At 38.9% G+C, this 23180-nt stretch overlaps 1 protein-coding gene across 8 annotated transcripts; it reads right to left on the bottom strand.

The window, feature by feature from the left end:
- Positions 1 to 3713: 3713 nt before the first annotated feature.
- FBXO38 (F-box protein 38) lies at positions 3714 to 22785 on the bottom strand. 8 transcript variants are annotated; one of them, XM_032447437.1, is made up of 23 exons: positions 22581 to 22785; positions 21001 to 21142; positions 19894 to 20027; positions 19491 to 19545; positions 18627 to 18714; positions 18055 to 18220; positions 17573 to 17710; positions 17192 to 17329; positions 16948 to 17041; positions 16450 to 16580; positions 15959 to 16129; positions 15207 to 15349; positions 14377 to 14599; positions 13541 to 13660; positions 12941 to 13132; positions 10549 to 11268; positions 8844 to 8944; positions 8215 to 8317; positions 7039 to 7205; positions 5804 to 5949; positions 5167 to 5270; positions 4824 to 4937; positions 3714 to 4354 (listed from the first exon to the last, which is right to left on the bottom strand). In XM_032447437.1, the coding sequence occupies exons 2-23, from the start codon at positions 21126 to 21128 to the stop codon at positions 4176 to 4178; spliced, it is 3555 nt and encodes a 1184-aa protein (XP_032303328.1). In that variant the 5' UTR covers positions 21129 to 21142; positions 22581 to 22785; the 3' UTR covers positions 3714 to 4175. The 8 variants fall into 8 exon arrangements, with proteins under 8 accessions (XP_032303328.1, XP_032303327.1, XP_032303331.1 ...); XM_032447436.1 differs by lacking the exon at positions 19491 to 19545 and having other exon boundaries at positions 18627 to 18790; positions 22581 to 22783; XM_032447440.1 differs by lacking the exon at positions 19491 to 19545 and having other exon boundaries at positions 22581 to 22782.
- Between the last annotated feature and the right edge of the window lie 395 nt (positions 22786 to 23180).

Below are 23180 nucleotides of genomic sequence, written 5' to 3'. Positions count from 1 at the left end.
ATGTCCTTGGATCAGGCAGCCCACAGCCAGCAGATTCTGAGTCATTCCGAGTTTTCCTCACCCATCTTTGTAAATGCTAAAGCCAGGGAGATCATTTTTATTCCTTATCTGTCAACTGCAAATCCTTACGTTGTTTAGGATCCTATCTTTTCCTTTAAGCTTTCCTGAGCCATCTCTGAGCATTAACATGCCAAAAGTCAACACATCCGATGTTTTTTTTCTACTAAGATTTGCATGGAACAACCTGAGTTGGAAGGGACCCACAAGTATCACCAAGTCCAACTCCTGGCTCCATGCAGCACACCTAAAAATCACACCACATACCTGACAGCGCTGCACAAATACTTCCTGAACTCCACCAGCTTGGAGTTGTGAGCACCACACTGGTGCTCCAACATCATCATATACTTACTTGGCATCTTGCAAGGTGTTCACCTTACCTTATCCTTGGAGCTTTCTCACAGAATAAAAAGATATAATTTAACTAGAATTTACCTTATACAATGTTAATAGACCTTCGTTCTTCCACTTCCTGTTTAGCTGAACCGAAATTGCCCACACTGTCGGACTTCCTGTCAAATATATGCTTAATGAATACTGTCAAATATATGCTTAATGAATAAATACATATACTTAATGAATTTCAAAGATCTGGCAGAAAAGCTGTATATTCTCTTGGCACACATTGTTTGTTTTGACAACTTACAGCTTTTTTTTTTTTTAATTGTTATCTTCTAAAGTCCTTGAAATCAATCAGAAAGAAAAAAAAATACAAAGAAAAAAACCCTAATGATCTCTACCAGATCACACCAGAATGGGTTGCAATGCAAGATGAAGCTCCTCACACAACCTCTATACTACTATACTCTCTTAGTGATGCTGCAAAGGAGGCTTCTCAGTCCTCTGAGACAAGAGGAAAAATGACGTGCTTGCTGAATAGGAAGTGTACTTGATGACCTCTTTGAAGATCTCTTCCAAATCAAGATCCGGGAGGCCCCAAACAAGGACCTACAGCTGCCATGGGGTGCATTTCAGCTGGGCAGTGATTCAGATATTGGAACTAAACCCCTATCACACGGCCTCAGTAATTAATCTGTTACCATATTCCTTCACTGTTGAAGCCCACCCACCAGAGCTTTTGCCATAACGAGTTTCTGAAAGCCCTATCAAAAGTCATCTGCATATCGCTGATTTCTAAACCCAGTCCCACTCAGGGGCATCCATCTCTCTGTAAGAAACAAAGTAGAGTCAAAGGAATTATTTCAGTAAGAGCACTGTCAGTAACAGAAAAACAGCTATTAATTCAGAGGTTACTTTATGGATGACATCGATTAACACAAACAGGCATGGAGATCCAAACAGATTAACACAGGTATGTTTATTCCATGCCAGTTCCCACGATTGCTCTCCACTACTATGTCCAACCCTTACTCACTTGCTACCACTCCCACTGCCTTCAACAAGCAGCCCAAGATCAGTATCAGCAATCACCTCCACGCAGAAAATCAAGCTGTGGACATCTGTGCTCCTCCTGCAGAAGCCTGGAACAGCCAGGAGTTGTGTTACCCACCCCAGGAGCCTACACTCATTTCTGCATTGCCAGGGCTGGCTCCCTGTGGACAGTCATGAGCACAACCCACTTCCCATTTCCAAGACAGATTGTTCTCCCTTTGTTAGACCAGGCATGTTTAAGCTGATAATCTCTACTTATTTGCTCCCATCCTTGCTACTACTGAGTCAGGAAGAGAAGTGCAGTGAAACCAGAAGCTAAATCCATGATTTTTGCCTCTTCAATCCTTGAGAAAGAAGAGCTTGAAAGAAAGATATGGAGATCAAAATTATATTGTTATTGGGTTTCATGGCAAAGAGTCACTATGCTCTCTCACTGTTGCCATCAGACTCGAGTGCTGATCTCCAGTTCAGCCTCAGATCTGGCAGCTTGTCCCCACAGCAAAACTACAGCCCTCAGAGCCAGGGAAGGGAAATGCATTCCTTGAAAGAAGGAAGAAAACCAAGTTTCACTTAAAGTAATAACAAGTGAGCTGCTCTTGACTGTGAACGATGTCATCCTAAGCCTCAGCTTCCCCTGAGCAGCCAACGAATGTATCCCAGGACATCATTAAACAGAAGCATCTGAAACCGTGCAAGAGATACGGCCTTGTGCACCGAGCACCGTGCTAACAGCTGGACGAACAGCTGGGCCAACTTCAAGCACCTCCATTACCCACAGCTTTCATACGGACACTATGAATCCAGCCAATACATTACCACGCTGTGCAGAATGGGTGTCATGTTGAAGAGGTTAAAAGTACTGCGAGTTTCAACTGCTTACACAAAGGAATACTGAATATAAATAAGTACACTATTTGTATGAAGACTTCCTCAAAAAAGCTCAAGTTGGAGATACCAGATGGAGATCTGGTGCAATACTCCAGGAATGCAGCACATTTTCCTGTACATGCTGTGTTAAAATGGTAAACACGAGTTACTCTGACTCATTGCTTGAAACTCTTCTGGGAAGGGTCACAGTCAGATTTTACGCTGTTAACTATGGTTCAATATATTTGTCACAATTAAACTATTAAGTCTGATCCTATATTAAAGTGAATATGTTAACAGCGTTGACAGACACCTCTTGTTGTTTCCATTATGCACCATTCTCTTCCACTTATATAATGTATTTTTGGTACCTCAAGAACTTCTGCTGAGGGATGGATATGAAGAAAACAAGCACTGATTTTGCTCCATTGAATGACTTTGCCTCTCCAGCTCTACAGGGCTACAAATCCTTGTTAGTCACATTCACACCAATGTTCAAAGAAGTAAAATCACTGTCAGTGATGAGTAAGGTTGTATGACAGAACGAACTAATCTGCTCTACAGCTTTACCAGCCTATCAAAATACAGCTGTGGTAAACTCTCTAACTCGGAAAAAAGCATCAGCAATACACCAGGCCATAGCTGACCCCATTGGCACATCTAAAGGTGCATTTGTGCAGTTGTAGCTGTGTATGCACACAGATCTTGTGTCACAGTTATGCTGGCCTTTAACAAGTCTCCCACTTCCACAGGAACTTCAGTAAGAGCATACAAGCCAGCTAGTTTAATACTAACTTATCCATTTTTATATGGGATTGCTATGTGGATGGAGTTACTCACGGACAGAAAGGTAATGAATTTTAATTTGAAAGTAAGTATAGAGTTTGCTACACTATATCACCAAAAACAACATAAAAGCAGTATTTGTCTGTGCAGGGAAGAATTGAGATTCCTATATATGTTAGTTCCAGCTTGATATTGCTGACATATGCCTAAACACATCCAGTCTCTACCACAATGATTTCAGTGGGGTGTACAGTGAGCAACACCCATATACAGGACTTGTAGCAAATTCCAGACATACACACAAAACATCTCTGAATACTGTGGGAAGGAGAGGTATTTTCTAACTACAACGAAAACAACTCTTCACTGACTGTATGGAAAACCTGCATTCATGAGTGAGCATGAATCAGCCTGAAAGCTCACTGAGCCAAATGACTTACGTGTTTTTCATAGTTGCAGCCCTGACAATAATTACGTATCCTTTTCCCTGCCTGTCTTAAAGAAAACTCTCATTTCAGCTAATTATTTTGCTACTTCCTTCAGCTTTTGGCCTTCTTTCCAACAACCATAATTCTCTCCCTTTGAAAAACACACACAAGACACAACAGTTGTGCTCAATAGGTTTACTCAGACTGGACTCTTAAATGCTCAAGAAAAAGGCACAGATTAAAAGAGACTCTGATGACTCTTTTGAACACAGCAAATGGGATCTTGTTTATAAAGAAAAAAAAAAACAAAATGCAATGAATTGTATGGGCTGAAAAATTCAAATATTCTTCCCTGTTCCTAATTATTGGCCTTCATTAAAATGGAATTTAAATTAAATTGTATAAACATATGAAATAAAGTCTCAGTATTAGGAAGTTTTTTCTTTTGTTTCGTCTATGTACAAACCTTAGTATACAATTTTTACTTTTCATTATACATTTACTACATACTCTTTCCAAGCGGAGTAAGAGCAACTGCAAAGTATGTGTTTCAAAAAACCACTTTGCATTCAGAATGAATCCACCTGCTTCCTCGGCGGGCAGCGCCAGCCAGGACTTAGGAAGAGATGACAGGGGATCCACTCAGATGTAATCATCCTCGACTGGCTCACCATTGACATCACAGTAATGGATGAAGATCGCCACCACACGTTGGAATACGCCCTTTTTCATCTGGCGCAGTTCAGAGATCTCTTCTCCTATTGTTTCCATACAGATGTCTGCAGACAGCTGTCCTTTCCTCCGGGGTGCATAAATAGTAGCTGCGGAAAGTGTAAGAATAAAAACTGTAATCCTTCCTATTATGGAATTGACAGATTTATTTTGCCTTCCCCTCCCCTCATTTAAATGTTTCAATAGTGTGTATTAAATGAGGATTAGAGCTAAGTCCCTATACCTGTGGGTGAAGGGAACCTGAAAGCATAACAAAGCCTTCATCCTGAGACTTATCTGACATCCTTTCAGGTTCCCTGTTTCATCGATCACTTAAATGCTGTACAAACAAGAGTAATTAAGAATGAAGCAACGGTCTTTTTTACGGCTTTAGCATCCTGTTTATGCTAGTGACACCATTTAAACAAATACATCAGTTTTTGACATTTCAGATTGCATACTGAACTGCAATCATAGAGTACAAAAGTAGAATAAGAAACCAAAAAATGAACACACTGTCAGATTTGGACCAAGAAGCAAATTAAAGTTCTCTGAGGTTTTCAACAAAAGACTGCTCACTTCTCTCATCATCCTCGAAGTCGTATCTGGCATAGCTGTTTGGCTCTGCTGTCCTCAGTGATCTCAACCATGGGAAGTCAGTAATCATGGAGTAAGGGGCACCATCCACAATGCCTAGAAGACAGACAGGATGAAGATACAAGAGAGACGGCAGCACACCTGTAGCATCAGCATTCTCGATGCAGAAGCATCTTCTCAACTTAAACTTCTCCACTCTGTGCTAAAGACCCTCCACTTCCCTTACAAGAATGATTATTTGAGTCTCTTATAACGTGATGCAATCAAAGTTACTTATCTTAGCAAGAGAAAGAGCATCAACTCTCAGGTCTCTACAGACACACACCTTCTAGAGTGTAAATATCTCGTCCCCAAGGGTACTTAGTGTATTTCTTCAGGTCTTCTTCAGTTCGTGTTGCTTCAGGGAAGAACTCATATTTAATAAGCTCTCTAGAGAGATGGATGAAAAGATTACAGCCAGTATTACTTGGAAATGTGAAGGGTAGAAGAAGAACCAAATGGGAAATCTTGCTACATAACCTTACTACATAATGAGCCTAAATCCATAGAAATGCTCCTCTAAGACCTTCACAGAAAGACAGTATGGAGTCCCTTCACTTTTGAGTAACCATGGAGAATATGTCTTGTTTAGATCAAGAAATGAGTTAAGATAACTTTTACAAATAGCCTCTATCTGCAAGTAACAACCCAACACAGCTGCATCTAAACAAACCTTCAAAATTAGATTTGTTCTTTTAACCATTTAAATGAGAAACCTGGACAATAGAAACATAAATTTAAAGTATGTGGGCAAAAGCCACTGTATACAATTGCCTGCTGCTGGAAATTTCTGCTCCTCGGTAATAGAATGAAATTGACTGTACACCATCTCCAAAAAATACTATTATTTCTTGAAGCTAACTGTAGCTTTGAAGCAGGACTGAATATATTTTCCATAAAGCTACTGAAGGGCAGGTACTCACTGGTTAATGTTCGCTATCGTGTCCATCCAGCTCCGAATGCGCACCTTGTTGCGGACATTAGGTGGGTTACTGAACTCGTGAATGATGCAAATATGGTAGGGATAGGGGCCACTAAATATCTTCTGCTCAAGAGTCAGTGTGTCGACCTGAGAAAGACAGGCAAACAAAGACTTGTGACCATGAGAAACAAAGGAATGTGATTTTAGAGTCAAGAGCAGACTTCTATAAAATCTCCCAAATTCTGGGAGAAAATTAAATGACATTTCAACATCGTGCATTATGAAACACATGACTAAAGCTTTCCTAGCTCAGCTTTGCCAGTGACAAATTCCTAAGGATTTTGGTGGGATACTGCTGATGAGTTTTTCCAACTCCAGCGTATGCATATCCGTCACAAAACTACTTAACAGTCTGAACCACATTCTCTTGCTCAGAATTGTCTTTGGTCCGGTTGTTTTCAGTAGTATTATTACTGTCCTTTAAGATCTAAGATTCAAAGAAAGCTGGCTTTGATACCACATAAGCCTTCCCTTGTTGGTCAGGAAAACTGACCCTGAAATTTGCATTACTTCGCATGAGAGAGGGGCCATCACTGTATAACACAGAACATTGTAGCTTGATTGCAAGTCAACAAATAGTCTGGATTCTAAATCAAGCTCACTTATTTGCTTGTCAAAAAGACCTTGACAAATCACTAATGTATGTGCTTAGTTCTCCTATAAGTAATCTGAGGGTGAAAAAGATGGCTTCCAGTGTCAAAACTTTATTCTAATATTGTTCAGTACCAAAAGAGGATGCAGCTTTTAGCTTTACAGCAGCATTCAAAACATTAATTGCTGTTACACAATCCAACAGGGCATCAGGAAAGATTCCAGACATCTATACCTATGCCATACTTCTGCTTATATGTAACTACAAGCTGCGTTAGTAGCATCCAGGTTCTTAAAGTTACCTTTAGTTATTCAGTTGGGAATTAATTCAATGCATCATGATTTTTTTTTAATATCTTGTAATGCAATGACTATTGGAGATATTAAGTCTTAAAATTCAGTATAATCCAAGTTCCAGAATCTGCAATAAAAGCCTTGATGGGACACAGTTTTAATAAACAAGTTATTGTAACATTCATATTTCTTTTATTAATTAAAGAACAAATGAAGCCAAGAGAAGTGAAAGAATGCAGGCAAAGAACTTCAGTTCTGTTTGTGATTAAAAAAGACAAGTTGGTTGTATACCTGCTGCATTGGACGAAGATAAATGATACGGTTTCTTTCTGGGGGCATCCTGAGAATCTGATCCAGGACCTGATCCATGTTTAATTTCTTGCACTGGGCATAGTCAAACCGATTCACAACTGGTGCATTTTCTACTTTTAAGTGTTTCAATACCCGGCACCTCGTAGCTATAAACAAGCATATGAAATTATTAAAAGAATCAAAAGAAAACAAGAAATAAATGACTGAAAAGGATTTCTCCTTTCAGAGATCTTCAAAGCAGACAGTTTCAAAAGAACACGAAGAAATAAGTAACAATTACTGAAGTAATTTGGATATCTGGCAACATAAATATATTGAAGAAATACAGCATCTGTTAATTTCTTCCACATTCTGATCAAACTTTAATAAAAGGCTAAGTCAAATTTAATCTAATAACACCCTTCCCTCCTCCTTTGTTTCTTGTTGCCCCTTGAAACTTTCTATGTATCCCCACAATTGAAATCCAATGACTTATAAATCAGATCCAATACAGAGTAGTGCAAGGTAAAAGAAAGCTATTTCCTTCCTAGTAATCATGCTCACACCATCAAAATCTCATTAAAAGTTAATTTACATTTTAGGAAGCATTCTCAACTAAATGAAGAAATAATTTCCTCTGTTAAACAGAGATCCTTCACCTCAGAAGAAAACACGTTGCTAGTATATCCATGTTAGGGGAAACAATAAATGACACAACGCTTCACTTCAGGACTAGTCATACAACCTGGAATGTGAATCTAATGCATCTTAAGTGCCATAATTTAAAATAGATTTTTATCATGTCAAGAAGGAAGACATCATCATGTCAGATAACTAATATGTGGAAGCAGGAAGAAAAGGGAGCAACAACAACGTGCTTTAAAACTCATTTCATCAGCTTGCAATTGCTGTGTTCTCTCTCTCTTCAACAAACATCTCCATCTTTGTAACCGTCATATAATTTCAACTGTTGATTGTCTGATATCAACCTTTATTAAATCTGTTACAGTTTGTAAGGAAAAAGGCATTGAAATTGAGAAACAGTAATTCTAAATATCATTTTGATTTGTAGCAAAGCAGCTAACAAATGGAAAACAAGCAATGGATTAATTTACTTCCTTCAGAAACTTCTAATGAAACCAAATAGAGGAGACAGGCATAACATTCGCTACACACCATGTATGAACATCATTTTGGGGCAGTCTTTCAGTACCAAATCTGTTATTCCACAATTGGTCAAAGTGATTCCAACAAGATTTTTGGATTTCAAAGTCAGTACCTGGTGAAAACAAACAAACAAATCCATAACAGGGTAAAAACAAATGAAATAAGCTGATACTGCCAGATACACAAAGATACTGAATGGATACAAAACAGTATGTTACAACTTGGGTCACAGGCGTTTGAGATGACTACACACATAATGGCAAGCAGAAAAAAAGCTGGTATTTCTAGAGCTAATTATATATATACACCATGTTTCTTTTAACAACAGTAGCCTATGCTGTCATTTTAAAAATAAAGTGCCAGAGAATAAAATTTCCCCTTGCACATCACAGGAAGGCAGGACTTTATGCAGCACTGTAGCTGCGAGCATCTGACAGGCTTCAGTTTTAGCTTTAGCATTTACTTTGCTCTTCTCAAGCCAGCCCAAGTATCACTGCACCCAAGATAGAATTTTCCTATATACAGACCACAAAGAACAGCATCTAGTCCTAAAAGGAAGACAAGTCTATGTTACTGTATTGTTGTTCAAGAGCACCCCCAGCTGATAAACTTGTAGTGCGTGAGGAAAAACTTCTTACTTGAACATGATCATCCTCAATAACTGGGTCACTTGTGCTTGTGGACTTGTCAGCTGTCCTTTTCCGCTTTGTGGTTTGCCGTGGCCTTGGCTTGGTCACTTCTGAAAACAGAGAACCAGAACAAATTTTCTTCTGTTTGCACTTAAGGAGAACATCAGAGGCATTTCCTAGGTGACAATACCCATTAATAATAATTTTGTGGGTTTTTTATACAGCTATGTCAAAATACCTGTCTGTTCTGAAAAAAAACTACGTATCTTTTCTTTGTACCACAGCATTTCCAGTACTTGAAGGGAGCATATAAGCAGGAGGGGGAATGACTGTGTACATGGGTTGACCGTGATAAGACAAGGGGGAATGGTTTTAAACTAAGATGGGGAGATTTAGGTTAGATATTAGGGAGGTTTTCACACAGAGGGTGGTGATGCACTGGAACAGGTTGCCCAAGGAGGTTGTGGATGCCCTATCCCTGGAGGCATTCAAGGCCAGGCTGGATGTGGCTCCAGACAGCCTGGTTTAGTGGTCTGAAACCGAAGATTTATAATCAAATAAATGCGCAGAGTATTAGACACAAAATACTAACTACTCTATATTACTATTAACAGAAAGAGATCATTTTTAACATGTGTAACATCATCAACTTCCAGTATAAGAGAACTGCTACTTACAAGTGACATTCACTGGGCTTAGGAGCAGCAGAAATCTAAAATCCTTTAAGGGATCCAGAGGCTGAAAGATCTGATGTTAAGTAGTTTATGATGAATGATCACTCCCATGTTGTGGTTGGGGGTTGCTCGATTTGCTTTTGTTGTTTGTTACTTTTTAACAGTTCTCAGAGTATTTACAGACAGGAAATATCTCAGTGTCCACAACACAGGAAAAGCTCTCCAATTCTGTGTTGAATTGCTCAAGATACAGCCCATGGCCTTACAGAAGGTTCAACATAACATCTTTAAATTCATGAAAGCCTTGCTTCACTATGAATGAGAACTAACACATGTCAGAATGAAAAGATTTATTACAGGAAAAGTTGTGGCTTGCATATTTACTGAGGTAAAAATCATAATCACATGCCGTATTTCAGCCAGTGGTCATTACTGGTCATAATGAAAGAAAACTTTCAACTATCAAAGAAAGGTTTGTTTCAGAATCTGAAAATCAGTTTCATTTATGCCAGGATAGTGGAAAGCAGTGACTTTTATGGCACATTTCTAGCTTACCTATAGAAAAACAATTCAAATTCTTTAGCAAAATAATATTAAGATCTGACTGATCTATGAAGATAGAGAGGAAATATTTTCTTTTAATTTCTATAGATTAATATTTAGACATAACGGAGCAAGGCAGAAAAAACTTTAAATGTAAAAATAAGATCACTTCTATCTGAGATGCATTCAGCCATGGAACAATTTCCTACATGCCTTAGGTTTCGTTAACTCTTGGGAACACTAAGATAAATTTGAAAGACTTAAGGACTCACTGTGTTTGAATTATTCCATGGCAACAGAGATATGAATCTGCTACCAATCCTTTCTACCTCCATCACATATAGTCCTGCAACCAGCACGCTTCATTTCTCAGTTTCATTTTTATTGACAGGTATTCTCAGCAAAGAATGCTGGTTGAGCATTGTTGCTCTTGTTCAACATTTTCTCATGGCAGCACAGGAGTTTACTCAGAAATGAATACTGTGTATAGGCCATACCTGACTCTGACACCAGAGGGACATGAGACAGCTTGCTTCTAGCTCTCGTCAGCGGCCGGCGAGGATATTCTTCTTTACACTGCATCTCACAGCTTCTCTGCTGTGAGCCCATGCTCTCCTCCAAACTGGCAGGCCCACAGGTACTCCCACTAGTCCTCTCACCACTTGCCTCTCGGGGAGACCCACAGTTCGGCAGAGTCCTAAATGCAAAATCTGACCCAGCGCTGCTCCGTCCATTCCTGCAGGCACCACTCGTGGATGGGCATTCCCCATCACAACACCCACTAGTCCTCTGCTGTGTGTCCTGTGGCTTGTGGCAGGAACACCTGGAACAAACAGAGGTCTCCTCAGTCTCTCTCTCACTGGAACCTTCACTTTTACAAGGTGAGCAGACACATTGCCTGGATTCATCTGCAGCTGCTAGGCTGGTGCCAGCACAGTGGTTACTAGCTGTCTGTGCACAGTCAGGGCTAGAAGAAATAGCACTGCAGGAGCTGGATGATCCAGTTGATCCTGTTGCATTACCACAACTTGGGTAAGAATCTTTGCCTTTGTTCCTTTCAGGCATGTCACTTGCTGCTTTCATGTCTGCTTTAATCTGCTCACTTGTTACTTGACAACCTTTCTCACAGCTGCTTTCCTCCATATGGAACTGCTTTGCCTGGCCCACTTGGCTGGCACTGCATCTCTTCCGCAGGGGTGTCTTGCCTTTACCACTCACTGTAAGTTAAATATCAGAAAACAATGAGACAACCAAATACACAGTTCAAATAAATAATGAGTGCTACACTTTTAGGCTTCTTAAAACAGAATGTTTAAAAAACATGTTTAAAACAAATCCTGTCATGACCATTATGCTATTCACAACTCCTTCAGATGTTATGTGGATTAACAGTAATTTAAGTCTTTCGGCTATTTTTGTAGTGGTGTGCTGGTGGGCTTGTCACTAAATATGATACATATTTGCCTGAAAGGTTAGTATTTTGACAAATCAGGTAACAAGTTTGTGAAAAAGACCTAGCCATAAAAATAAGAAAAAAACCACTAATTATAGGTTTCTCTTTTCTTAAATATGAGAAATAAATCTGAGGAATTAAATAATAATGAAGATGTGACAAAAGTTTATGTTTCCAACAGTTATCCTTTGGTCCCCTCCTGAGCACGAAACATGGTGTAGGTAAGTACTAGATATTTCAGTTTACAGATGAACATGAAACACTGGTTCTACAAAAGCTCAAGCCAACTGTCTCTAAATGCTTATTTTCTACTACAGGTTATTTCAACCTCCCAAAGAGAACTGATGTATTCATTGCACATTGTAACTGTACATTGCACATTGTAACTGTACATTGCACATTGTAACTGTACATTGCACAGCCTCATGGAAATGTGCTAAAGTGACAAGAGGTTTTATGTGCAGGGAGTACGATGGTTACAAGAAGATACTTGTTTCGTTTCAGCTTTGATTCCTCTCAGGCCTTGCAGAAATGAAACCAGTATCAGACCAGTACATTCTCAAGTCTTTCACGATACAGGACTTTTATGCTAATTGCTTAGCTGAAGCTCACCAAGACTTAATACCACATGCACTTCAACTGTCAAATACTTATAACTGGACTTTGACTTCCTCCTATCTTGCGTACATATGAAACCACTTCACTTAAAATAAAAACTACAGGAAATAGTAAGTCATCCCTGCTGCTGGAGAGACAGCACGTCACACAGTATCAGACACAGGACTGAGAATTACTGCCACAGCTGTGCATATTATAGCTGTAAATTCTGTAAGAGAGGGAATGTCCTCTTCTGCCTCTCACTGTAGCTGCCATACTACCAGAAAGCTCTTGGCCTCTGACTCTTAGTAATACATACACTAATAATAAATATATATTATGTGGTGAACAAAGAGTACTGAGCATAACCCCAAGAATTCTAAAGTTCCTATTAAATTTAAGTTGAACTGGAAGCATCCCCTCCCTCCAGGACAATCCCACAGGTCCTGTATGAACCAAAAGATGGCTACATCTGTCAATTTTATTATATATATAAATGTATTTTAAACAAGCAGCAATGCTTTGGCAGGTGAATCATAAGTACAAAAGAACTGCAAATTTGGCTTCACAGACATGATAAATTATGCACACTTGCAAACAAGAAGTGGCAGGTTTCTGCCTGCAGAACAGTGCAGCACCATTACTTCTGATTTGTGTCCATACAGCAACTACACGATCAGAGCTCAGAAAGAGATGTCCTTGCATCTCCATTCTTTACTGATAACGAGGAAGAAAAGAGGAGGAGGCAAACAAGCAGGCACGCCTTTTACAAAGCTGTAAACAAGACTGAAAGACTGAAGCTTAAGAACAAGTTTTGCAGAACACTGTCCAGCCCTCACCCAGCTGTTCCACACCTGAAGGTTCTTTAGTTTCCACTGGATCTCTGCTTTTCTCTTCTCCATCTGAGTAATTCTGGGCAATGTTGTTAGTGATGCAGGCTCTTGTCCCCATGTTTTCTTCCTCATCCTCACTGTCTGAATCATGAACAGTAATTGGTGCTGCTTTTACAACAGGTTGAATGCCACTTGGTCCTGAAAACAGAAGAACCAGAACAAGTAAAAATAAGAGAAGAGTGGATTAAAAGTGTGAAGAACTTTTAGAACTCCTTGAAAAAAGTTACGAGATGAATTTAGTTCAATTTAGACACCTTGTTCAACTTCACCACTCATTCTGTGGTTCCATCATTAAAAGAAGTATGAATTATCAACCTTGAGTACAAATATATATTATTAGTTACCTAAATAACAAAGGCAGAAGAAAATTGGAAATTGCAATACAGACTTTAAAACAGACTAAATTTCTTCACAGAGGAAAACTGTACTAGCAACATAATTTCTAATGCACCCGATATTTCACCTAGAAAAAAAATAATTCATAAACAAACTTACACTGAAGTACTTAACACCTGGAGAAGGTGATAACAAAAGGCAGTTAGTTACCTGCTTGCTCTTCATCAACCTCCATAGGAACAACAGCCTGGCTGTGAGCAGGGACATCATTGTGGCCCTGTCCAGCAGCCATTCCTTCTTCTGGTGCAACTTCCTCCATCTCATTTAGTGCTGAGAAGATTGAGATTTGGTTAAAAGAAGGAAATAAAAGTAACAAAACCTGTGCAGAGGAATTCATTCAACACCTACCAAGTCAGTCACCAAGAAATAAAATAAGTGCCTTGATTCCTTCACAGAGTCTTAAGGTTGCACACTGAAGTCCTGCATAGGCCTGTTCTAATTAGAAGAGCCCACAGCAACTTGTTCTACATAATCCCTAGCCTTTTTTTGTTGTTGTTTTCTGTTTTTGAGTTTTTGGGGTTTACTTCTCCAAAATTTTCTACTCTTCAAAGTCTTCTTCCATTTCTGTGAATAGTATAACCAGAATTTACATCTTCATTCCTTGAAATGACATCTGCCTTCACTGGTAAAGCTTAGAAATATACTATCTGACATTGTGATTCAAGTCCTGACCAGAGAAGCCCAGAAAACACCTCACACCTCCACAGTATCACACTTAAACTCTACACTGCTAACATCAGTACTGCCTCAAGTAATTGATTTTTAACGTCCCTGCATCAGCTACTAGATACAACAGAGAGATAGCTTTTATCATAGAAGTATCAGAGACATGCAGCCAGCACTAGGAAAATGTTAAAAAAAATTAAAGTTACACACCAGGAACCATAAGAGCTTTCAACATATACTGCGTGTTCTCTATGACTCTAGGTAAGTAGCAATACAAGCATACGGACTGCACAGTAAGGTTCACAAAGATCAGAGATTACCCTCAGCTGCAATCTGCTGCCCTTCAGCTTGCCCATCCTGCCGCAGCTCATTCTCCTCATTTTGGTCATTTGGATGTTGATGATTGTTGTGGTGGATGTTGGGATTGTTGTTGTTTTGGTGATTATTGTTGTTGTCATTGTCATTGTTAGAATTCTGATTGCTGACTAGGGCAGATGAGACACCGATTCCTGTGCCTGCACTTAAGCCCACACGAGCACAGCCCTAAAAGCAAAGAACAACTCTAAAGCTTTGAAAACACTGACAGATTACCTCTGTAATGTACCCTACTGCTAAGAAAATAAGCATTCTGTCAGTATACAAGGAAGACCAATATCCACACAAAGAGCTAGGAAATGGTTCCTAATATTTCCCTATGCTATACACTGCAAAAGTCTGTCTTAAGTTAGGCAATCCAAAAAACTTTCCTTGCTCTGTTAAGATCCCTAATGAAAGGAAACTCCATGACCAATATGATCTTAACTTACTGAAATATGTCATATGCTATTAGATGATTTTACATCAATACAGCGAGCAGGCTATATAGTCTTCCTGGAACACTATAGCCTGAAGACAGAATTAATGAACATGGACCATGTTTTCAGGTCATATGTTCATACATTATCATAGAAGTCACTGCTTTCTCTGCAAAAACACCACCACTCTCCCTAACAAATGATGATAATAGCAACAGCAAACCTAAGTCATTTGTTCATCAAGCTATTCAACTCGATTACTAAAACTTTTAGAAGCATGCAAAACTGCTAGATTTAACCGTATTTCAAATGAGCAGGCAAAAACAAAAAGTAAATTAATTCCCCAAAATACACACCTTAGGAGGTTCACGGAACATCTGGTCCAGAGAAATGAATTCTAAACTTGGCAATAACTCAATGAACTGACTAAATGAATCTAGCTTTATTGCGTGGCATCGCACCAACGTGAGGTCAACCAATCGGGTCCATCTTGAATGATCTGCAGAAGAGAGGAGTTTTTAAGGAAGCAGATCTCTTATCTCATTTATTTTTCACTATAGTTTTTCCAGATTTTAGAGTAGACAGCTCTGGTATTGCCATTTTGACTGTTACCAGCAACATTCTGGTTCCAAATCATGCATCACTTATGATAAAACAGAGTAAGCAGTAGTATGAAGATAAAGAAATCTGTTTTAAAATCACTCTATGGGGTTTTCATGTTGTACCAACCTTTGAATTGTAAAGAAGAGCAGATCGTTAATTCTGTGGATGTTCATTTTAGTTACATTGTACCATCCTGTGTACAGTTCTGTGAGTAATGTCACAAGTCATTTTATTATCTTACAGTTATTATCCAATGACTGCACAAATTCAATTTGTATTTTCATTTTTAATTCACAGCATGTCAGTATTCATACTGAAAAGAATCCCAATCTGTTTCGCACACATTCTCACTCACACATTTACATTTTAACACTTACTTTTTTTTCCCTATCTAATACCTAATTACTTTGCTTTTACTATTTTAAAAGTTAAGATATAGCATGAATTGCTCGTAATGTGAGCTATTCACACAATATTGCTATAAATTTCAGAAAGCGTGCAATACCTGTGATCCAATTATTTGGGTTATGTAGATGTGGACAGTTGTAAATGACCAGATACTTGATGCAAGAAAAAACCTCATTTACAGCTTTCATACCAATATCTGTAATAATTCCTGGATTTTCAACCACATCAGCCAAGCCATACTTCACCAAGTCTCCATTTGTCATTTTACCTATGGAAGAAACAGTAGAAACAGTGGTAAATTTCAGAAAACTGCCCTTCATAGCACTATTTTCTAATTCCCTATTTCAGTCTGAATTGTGAAATGCATCAGACAATCACTTCAGTTCAATAAAACTGAGACTTTCCTAACTTCAATTAGAATTTCAAGAAGTGAAAAAATAAACAAGCATTTTGTTGTATGAGATCAGCAGCCTCACTAAGTGTAAACTAAGATTACTTGTAGTCACTCTTAGACACTGACTGAAAATACATTAACTCTTTTAATCCTTGTTTTTGTCAAATAATCTACGTATATTAAAAATGTCATACACTGTAGTAAAAACTCATCAACATATCCTAGATGAAGAGTTTCAAACTGTGGAAATTCCAGTTCAGCCATCTTCAAAGCAGAAAAAACACCATCTTTGGTCAAGGAAGGCTGGATCCGCACTTCATGCAACCTGAATGCAATCAAGAATTGTTCATATTAAGAAGCATTCCTGAACAGCTGTCACAGAAACTACTCAAGAAAATGCACTCCAGTAGCACAAAGAAAATATTATCTCACCAGTGGATTAAGAGAATATTTGTATCTTTAAGATAGCATTTTGCAGTTACACAGCAGTATCACAGTAGCAAGACTAAACAGCACAGCACTTTCCAGACAAAATATGATTCAGATACAGAAAGAACTCCAGTTATTTTAGCCAAAGAATACAAGTATTCATTCCTTTATCTTTTGAAAGTTGCTCTGCTTCTTCATGTTCTTGAACTTTATTACAACACTTATTTTAAAAAAAGAGGAAACAAAGATCTGAAGGGCCATACCTTCGTGCAGCAGTTATGATGAGGTAGCCAAGATCCACTTCAAGTGCATTCTTGCAAGCTCCCAGAACTATAGTGTGCAAATTCCTAAAACCACCTGACAAAAAAACATTCATTTCATCACACAACCTTAAGCCTTCTACGCTTCTACCAGCATTGGCTTGACAAGAGAATTAACCAAATGCATCTATAATTTTTTTTTTTTAAATCTATTTATTTAAAGTACAAGGGACCAAAAGTTTCATACCTGATCTCCAGCTGTCTTCTACCACATGCTGAATAAGTCCTCCAAGAAACGGAACACGAACCAGTTCTAGATGCTCCAGATTTCGGGCTGAAGCCAGGCCCGTCACTAGGGGAACATACTTCAGAGAATTTGTGGGTCCTACACAAAACAGACCAATACTGGTAAAAGGCCGCTCACGTAACAAAATTAAACGGATCATAAAATAAAATAATTCAAAGATGCCAACAGAATTACACAGCATTGAATAACAGAGAAATATATTCCTATACACCTTAAATCAAACAACTCCTCTTGGATTTCCATTTGCAGCTGGTAGCTATGCAGCTTTAACAAAATTATTAGATTTGCTATGTTCTGAATCAATAGATGAACCCCTCTTACCTGCACAATTTCTCATTACAAAAGTGCGTAAGCTGATACAAAGGAAATCTTTAAAAGGCTGTGGTTTAGTGAGTCTCACCCACTTCAAATAAAGGTGCCTCAGCATTGGGATACAAGGAATCTCGGGGACATTCACTCCTAATAACACATAAACAAAATGAAAGCTCAATTCAGGAACCACTTTAAAAAAATGCATTTTGAAGTATAAGCTCAAAGATAAATTTCTTCAGATTAATACTCTGACTTTAAAAATGAAGCATTTCCTCTGACACATGGCATGTGATAAAAGCTATGTACATTTTAAAGGCAAGACCTTCACCTCAGTATGTGAATACTTAAGAATTTACCTTCCTGCTTTTACATATATTGCAATAAATACTTCAAAAAATTCCACTAAATAAAAAAAAGACAATCTCTCAGAGTTTCAAAGACTTTAAATTCACCTGTGATTAAGGCAATACACATCACCATTAAACACTCACCTACTAAGTGCAAAGTCTGAATTTTAGCTCCTATAGGAATTTTTAGCTTGTTCTCAGGAGGGATTGGAAAAGCACCATTACGATTACGAAACTTCCCTAAAATATGAACTTGTGGCATGTATGTCCAGATAGCTTCCACCAGCTCTAAATGGGAGGTCTCAACGCCCTAGAAGAAATAAAGTAAATGCTTAAGCAACAATAAGCATAAGCAATAACAGCAAGCAATAAGTTTAAGGAACAACATCTTATTAGCCATGTAAATTTCTCAGTAACGCTTTACTGGACATTTGCAGAGAGTCTTATCTTTCTAAAAGCAAGAGAAATCACAGTTTAAATTCATGGCTGGACTTAGCATCACCTGTGATTCCCACCGGTGCAACTAAAAAAAATCCTTTTAAGCACTGTTCACTTGCATATATGGTCACATTTAAATGCTATGCTGTACAGACAAATCTGCGTATAAACTCAATAAATATGAATGCAAAATCCTCTAACCCACATTTTTTTCTGTTTGGTTAACAAGGGTTATGTCAGCTGTTGAAAGAATCTCTCTCTTGAATCTAACCACTCACCAACAGATTTGGACAGGCCTGCAAAGCCTCTAGAACTCCAGGAATGCTAAAAGCTTCATGGCCACGAACTCTGCGTCTTTCAAGATACCTGGGATGAAGACCATAAAGTTGTTCAATGTCTGGCATCTTCCTCAGCAGCGTTAGGAAACTGGAATCAGTGAAACCTAAGATAACAACAACAGATTTGGTACTTGTGTAACAGCAGACACCTAGCTGTAAAGGGAAAGCCAAACATGTTGTCCTTTTCCTAAGGCAGTATAAATTCTAACATTAAAAGTTGTACTCGGTGAAGCAATAGCTTGTCATCTGCTTCTAGATTATAGAAATTATGACCTACACAGTTCTGCCTTGAATTCTGCAGGCTTGCCATGACCCTTTCAGTGTATTTGCATAGCTACAAGGCTAACTATACTTCCTCCCATTTCAGATGATGGCCATTTGCAGACAGGCTTTGTACCTCCTTCTTTTCTGGAATCCCATTTAAGGCTCAAAAACACCCATCCAGATCAGTTGTCTGTATCTGTCGCTATTCAGCACAGTTCATAACTCCCCCAAAAAGGAAACCATTTTTTTAAAGCAAAGGATTATTTTATTCTAACATAAGACAGCATATAAGAAGGATTTTAAACCAGTAAATTATCTGTATTTACATCTGTCTTTGATTAGGTGTAATCATGTACCTGATATCAGTCCTAATAAATTTAACTGCAGATTCTCTAAGTTATAGAATTCACTTATTTTAGCTCTCACCCCCAACAAACTTTAACCAAAATCCTAATACTCACAGGGTGACCTAAGTTCCCAAACTTATCTACTGATCTGAAGACAGCTCGACATGTGACTTCAAAACTTATTTATTCTTACATTGTAAAGTGGCGGCAGATGAGTTGCTCTCTCATTCCATTGTATTTTTTCCTGCCTGCATGCAAACAGACTCTTTTTGGATTAACCCTTGGTTTAATTCCCTTACAATAACCAGACAAACACAGACTGTATTTACAGAATGCTACAGAGAATCCCCATTTCTGCTACAGTAACATCCAGTATACATACAGATACACACACAAACACAGATAAATTTTACAGGTCCTGAATCTAAGGAAGCCATCCAAACCTCACAATCAGACAAAAAGTATCCAAAGTCTAACTCCTTAGTGCTTTTGAAAATTCACCCTGTACATGTCAGTAGAAATAACAGGACAGCATGCACAGCCAGTTTTGTTCAATACTACTTTAATGCCAGATCTTGAGTGAGTGAATTACTCACCAGTGGGCATGTATTCCCACCAACGGCCTGCACACAAATCCACAACCTTCACTACTCGCAGATAAAGTGTGACTGCTTCCTTCAGCTTCCGGGACAGGCATTCCATGCACATGATATCCTGTAAGGGAAGGTACCTTTGGGAGAGGAAAAAACACCCCTCTGATTTATCAAATATGAATTCCTTCAACTTTTTTCCAAAATAAAGAACATCTCAAGGACGGCTACATGAATTCATACACTTCTAATGTCTAATAACATTAATTCAAACAGAATTTTCAGTCAGTACTATGTTAGAGTATGAAATTTGGTACAGAGAAAAAAGGATCCATTTTTGATGCTAGATACAGGATATTTAATGTACAAATTGAATACTAAAGTAGGACACATTTTAGCTCTCTAACTAATACTGTCAACCAAACTCTGCCACAATAATTTTGACACAGTTTAATCAAAGGTATTTTCAGTGTCTAGTACATACTACCATGTTAAAATTGCAAATACTTTGTGGGAGCTACTGTTTTCAGAGAACTTATAACAAAAAATGCTATGTTTCAATATAGTTAGCAAGGGTGGACACCTCAGAGGATGACTGTTACATAGGTGAGGTAATGCACTCATCCAAGTTCCCCTTTGTATGTAATTGCAGATACAATTTCAAAGAAAGCCTATCAGCTATGTAACACCTGAGATACATTTCTGCACCGAAATCAATACTTAAGCACTTGTTATCACACACTTGTGAATGAAATTAAATCACTCCTTTTGTTACAGAATCACAGAATTATCAAGGTTGGAAAAGACCTAGAAGATCATCTAGTCCAACCATTACCAATGCTTCCTGGCTAAATCATATTCCTCAACACTTATTGTTGTTTCTCACTTATTATACTACCCATCACATTCACAAGTTAATTTTCAAAGTGTCTAAATGAATTCTACAACTGAAAGGCTGATCCCTCACCCTTTTAAATTCAGGTTTTATCCAACTGTTCATACGTGATACCTCAGTACTTTCTGGGCAGTTTGCGACTCGGGTATTAACGCAGGTAAGATTGGAAAACAAAACAAAAAACAATATAATAAACTGACTTCTGATAAGCTGCTCACCTAAAGATGTGGCAAAGCACTTCATGAGAGAGCTGGTTCATGTAATCTTTTGGCTCATCAGCTTTGGCAGACTCAGAACCTTCTCTGTTTGCTGAGCACGGTTTCACATTTTTCCGCCTGGGACCCATAGTTGCAATGATTTCTGATGAAAGGAAATGTTCACGTTATGCAAACTCAGCGCAACTGAGAGAGAAAAGGACTGAATAGAAGATGCACCATCTTAAGCTTACTTTGAGAAAGTAAATACAACAGTAAGTTGTAGTTTGCTTAGTTAAAAATCAAAGTAGATTAAAAACTTCAAGATGTTGCTTCAGCAGCAGTGTGCAGGACATCCCCTCTCTACTCCCTTTATATTGTTTGTACTTATACACAAACATGCTGGCACAGAAAGACTGTAATAACAATAAAGGAAGCTTTATTTAAAAGAATTTATTCTAAGAAATAACATATATAGCTGAAATAAATGTGAACTTCATGTTAATAACAGAATAACTGAGTTAACATCTCACACAGCAAGGGATGTCCTTGATGCTGCTGCTCAGCTGAGGAACGATTTCTGCTGAGTAGGGCAAAACTGCATGAACTCAGTAAACCTGTTTAACAGGTTGAATAGCAAAATCCAGTGGATGAGAGAAAACAAATTTAAAAAGATGGATTTTGGAAGATTTATCAGAGGTGTTTCTGTTCAGTGCTCACTGTGATTTAAAGCACCATAGGACTTGCTTTTTATTGCACGTCAATTGATCCTTAGTAGATAAACAAAGTATCCCCTGGTAATTATAAGAAAAATTCAGTGTTCTGGAGCACAAAAGGTTCACATGCTGCCACAAGACTGGAAATACAGACAACTTCACTGTGATCTCATTACTGAAAAGCACATTCTTTCATACTTTCTTCCTATACACTTTTCATTAACAACTGCATGGCATCATAGCAAAAGGTGATGGACTATAATCAGAGGAAAGAGGAAGATATGAACAAATCAGCACGAAAGGGAAGAGGTTAATAGAAAAATCCAGGTTTTAAGGCAGAAAGCACAATTTTCTCTGAAGTTGGGCTGTAGCTTCACTTGGCTCCTACCAATAAGGAAAACGAGCCTAAGTCTCCTATTCAGTAGTGTTCTGCAAAATTAATGCTATTCTAGGTCCTACTCTGACAAGTTAAAGGTGCACATATCGTTCTATGCCAGCAACTTGACTCAAATTCCAAAAATAATTAAAAAAATAATAATAATAAAGCAGACAAACGAGCTTGGTTTGCTCGTTTTTGCTGAGGGCCACTATAATCCTGAACAACCCCTCATTACCTTTCTCGTTCAACCACCCCCGTTCGGAACAAGGCCCACCGCGAAGGGAGCGGAACGAACCCGCTTCCCCACCTCAACGGACCCCGGGTCCCCCCAGTTCCCTCAGGGCCTGTCACGCCGTGAGGGTCCCCACCGGCCTCAGACAACAGCAAAAGGAGGTAAAAGGAGGCAGAGGGGCCTCGCCAGGCCCGGCTTAGCAAAGGGGCCGAGCACCGGGCGGACAGCTGCAGCTGACGGGCCCAGCCATCCCTCCGCCCGGCCCGCCGCCCCTTACCTGCCCCTCAGCGCCGCCCTGTTATTGTGGCCGCGGGGATGAGTTCACCCCGGCAGCCTCTTCCTGCGCGGTCCCTTCCGCCAGCTCCGTCCCGATTCCGGTCCCTTTTCCGGTCCCGCCCCGTCGCCATCTTGACGTGACAGCTTTGAGGTGGAGCTTTGCCGCCGCCATCTTGGATGCGTCCTCGAGAATACAACCTGCGGGCGCCATGTTGGTGGTGGCTAAAGAGTGGTAGAGGCCTGCTCCTCCCTCCCAACTAATAGGGACCTATATTGTGTGTTTCCAAAGAGATGAAAAAGAGGAAAAGCTGGAATATTCATTGCAGAGAGCTGCCGTGACAACAAGCTGAATGCTTCTTGCCTTTGTTTTCTGTTACTCTTCAGTTTATCTGGGAAATTGAAGAGTTTAGCCATTAGGAGCCCATGCAAAAGAAACCATTTGCACATTAGAACCTCTTATAACAAAATAAAGAGCATATAGGAGCCCATACAAAAGAAACCATTTGCACATTATATCCTCTTATAACAAAATAAAGAGCATAACCTGTATGTGTAACTAATTGCCAGAGTCATTTATAGACACGTGGTAAAATTAGTGAGT

This window comes from Coturnix japonica, chromosome 13 (assembly GCF_001577835.2).
Source record: "Coturnix japonica isolate 7356 chromosome 13, Coturnix japonica 2.1, whole genome shotgun sequence".
NCBI lineage: Eukaryota > Metazoa > Chordata > Aves > Galliformes > Phasianidae > Coturnix > Coturnix japonica.
Note: the sequence above shows the minus strand (reverse complement) of the source record. Positions and strands in the feature narration are given on the sequence as shown.

Coding starts and splice junctions, on each gene's coding strand:
- FBXO38 (XM_032447436.1), bottom strand. CDS start 21,128: ATGGGTCCCAGGCGGAAAAATGTGAAACCGTGCTCAGCAAACAGAGAA. Junction 13,133..13,540: donor GGTTGATGAAGAGCAAGCAG/GTAACTAACTGC, acceptor TTCTGTTTTCAG/GACCAAGTGGCATTCAACCT. Junction 11,269..12,940: donor TTCAGGTGTGGAACAGCTGG/GTGAGGGCTGGA, acceptor TTTAACTTACAG/TGAGTGGTAAAGGCAAGACA.